The sequence below is a fragment of the Apteryx rowi genome, unplaced genomic scaffold (genome assembly GCF_003343035.1).
Source record: "Apteryx rowi isolate R43461 unplaced genomic scaffold, aptRow1 scaffold_55, whole genome shotgun sequence".
NCBI lineage: Eukaryota > Metazoa > Chordata > Aves > Apterygiformes > Apterygidae > Apteryx > Apteryx rowi.
The window spans coordinates 1,584,751-1,587,467 of NW_020450816.1; the positions used below are offsets into that span (position 1 = coordinate 1,584,751).

A 2,717-nucleotide genomic window follows, 5' to 3' on the forward strand; every position below is an offset into this window, starting at 1 on the left:
TTGCCCCCGGGCGGGACGTTCTCCTGGTTCTCCTGCTCCGCGAACATCATCGCGCCGCCGGGCCGGGCCGGAGCAGGCGGGCGGCCCCGCGTCCCGCGGAGGCAGGACGCGCGGGGATGGGCGCGACGCAGGCCCACTCCCAGGACCACCGAGTCTCACGCCGCGGCGCCGCTCTCGCCGTTCAAGTAGCCCGCGACTATTGAACCGGCCAATGAGGGGCGCGTGCCGCGGCGCGTCACGCGGCCTACGGGCAGCGGCAGGGGCCAAAAGGGACGGGGAGAGCCGCGCTGCGGAGCGAAGGCGTGGCCTGAGGCGAGGGGGCATGGCTTGCAGAGCGGGAGGAAGTGGGCATGCGCAGTGGGCGGGGGCGGGGCCTCGGCTCTGCTCGGCTGCGTTCGGCCCTGCTCGGCACCCGCCGGGCGCGAAGCGGCGGCGGCGCGCGGTGCGCGGGCGCGCAGCGGCGGCGGCCGGCACGGCTGTGGCGCGGCGCAGCCCCCCCCGCCTGCGGCGCCGGGCCTCAGCTGGGAGGCGGTGGCGGCGCCCCCTGATGCAGCCCTGCCGCTTGCGCCGCGGGGCAGCAGCTCCCTGCGCCTTCGCTTTGCCCCACCTGTGCTTGTGGGCTGGTGGGGTGTCTGGGGCGGGGAGGCTCGGAGAGGTTTTTTCTGTTTTTTTAAAAACGCTTTCGGCCCCGCACGCCTATGGGTCCGCCTGTCACTGCAGCGTGCGACCAGCGGATGGGCAGGGCCGCGCAGAGCCTCCCCGCACGGCTGTGCTGCGGCCCCTTCGCCCACGCAGCCCCGGGGCGGCTGCTGCTGCGAAGGCGAAGGCACGAGCTGCGCCCGGGTAACGGCGCAGCGCTGGCTGCCAGGGGTCCCGCTGCCCCCCGTCCGCTCTGCCCCCACGCCGGCCCCCTTGGCCAAGGAAGAAGGGGAGAGCCAGGTGCAGGAGCGCCGGACCACGCTGCCTGCAGCCGGGGAGGGAGGGGAAGGAACAGAAACCCTCTTTTTGTTTAACGTTTTTTAAGTTTAAATAAAATAAGACGCTAAAGAGTACACTGACTTTTCAGTGAAGAGTACTGAAAAGTCCCTTGGACTGAGTTACAAAATGAAGAATTCAGACAGATGAGAAGCATGGAGGAAGTTTAATGCAATGCATTCTAAAAAAAGTTCATGTGCAACTTTTAAAGTGATCATGTAAATCTACAATTCAGAGATAATCCTCCCCCCTTTTATGTGCACACCAGTTACATAAAACCAGTTGACAGCCTTGTACCACTTGCTCAGTACAGCTAACAAATAACATAGCTATACATTAAAAACCTCATTTTCTTCTAAATGTGCTAAATCCATGAAAATAAATTTCTTCATACATTTTTACAAAGGGAGAATATTCCTATTTATAGTCCCTAACAGTATTGAAAATATACTTCTGCAAAAAAGGTATTCAGCATCTGGTTCTCTAGTCTTCCTCAGCTATGAAGAACATTTGTGTATATATAAACTATGTGTGCATTTAACAGTTTATATGAACTAAAATTGACCAGTATTCAATATGGTAATAAATAAGAATAAAATGAAAGAGTAAAAGGAATAATAAAAACACTTTTCCCAAAATAACATATTGGACTTGATATTTGACTGCCTTGGTTAAAAAAATAAAAAATAAAAGAAATCACTGTCTTTTCCTCGTCACTGCCAGTTCAGGCTGCAGCCTCAAAAAAAGCAATTAGTCCATCTTGATCACAGCCATCCAGAATTTCCAGAAGAAGAGGAACTTTCGTTTTCACATTGGTGCCTTTAAATTTAAATTTATCTATGAAGAGATCTGTGATCATACCTGCAAAAGTAAAGTTCCGAGATTTTTATTTGCCTTGTTTTCACTATGAGGTATCTCTACTTTTATTAACTCATTACTATCTATAGACTATTCTAGTTGATTTTGTTTTTAGAGACAGACTGTTTTTAAACTTCATGTTTTAAACAATGATTTACTTCTAAATAAACCCAAAGCACTCTCCTGTTATCCCAGATTCCAGCTTCATTCCCAAGGGTGTACTTCTGCCCTAGAACTACCCATACCTGAAACACTCAGGAGAAAGGAACTGTCAAAGGGTAGGGACGGACGACTCATCATTAAACCTAGCGCCTGGCAGAGATTCCTTGAGCTAAAGCTATATGGGGAGCACCAGAAAAGGTAACAGGTCCTTCACTTAATTAGATCAAAGATTCTTGCTTCTCATCCCATGTATATTTTTCTGGTTTTCTGTTAATTTGTAAAAGTCTTTTTCCTTTGGCAGAACTTAATCACTCATTCAACTTATATACATTCTTAAATGTCATCCTGAATTAGAATATGGTCCTTAATCATGTGCATAAAGGATCATCTGAATATAAAAAGATGCCTATGAAGTAGAAAGTACAAAACTGGGAGGAGTGACCGATACACGAGAGGGCTGTGCTGCCATTCAGAGAGACCTGGAGAGGCTGGAGAGGTGGGCAGAGAGGAACCTCATGAAGTTCAACAAAGGCAAGTGCAGGGGCCTGCACCTGGGGAGGAATAACCCCCGGCACCAGTACAGGTTGGGGGTTGACCTGCTGGAAAGCAGCTCTGCTGAGAAGGACCTGGGAGTGCTGGTGGACACCAAGTTAAGCATGAGGCAGCAATGTGCCCTTGTGGCCAAGAAGGCCAATGGTATCCTGGGGTGCATCAGGAAGAGT

The 2,717-nt window shown here is 51.4% G+C and overlaps 1 protein-coding gene across 8 annotated transcripts in view; it reads right to left on the reverse strand.

The window, feature by feature from the left end:
* Window positions 1–1,122: 1,122 nt before the first annotated feature.
* BBS7 (Bardet-Biedl syndrome 7) overlaps window positions 1,123–2,717 on the reverse strand; it is a 21,441-nt gene continuing 19,846 nt past the window's right edge. For 7 of the 8 annotated variants that reach the window (XM_026081475.1, XM_026081466.1, XM_026081468.1 and 4 more), the window contains exon 19: window positions 1,123–1,836. In XM_026081475.1, coding sequence (XP_025937260.1) covers window positions 1,700–1,836 — 137 coding nt within the window. In that variant the 3' untranslated portion in view covers window positions 1,123–1,699. The remainder of the gene's footprint in view (window positions 1,837–2,717) is intronic. The other variant, XM_026081474.1, reaches the window with a different exon arrangement.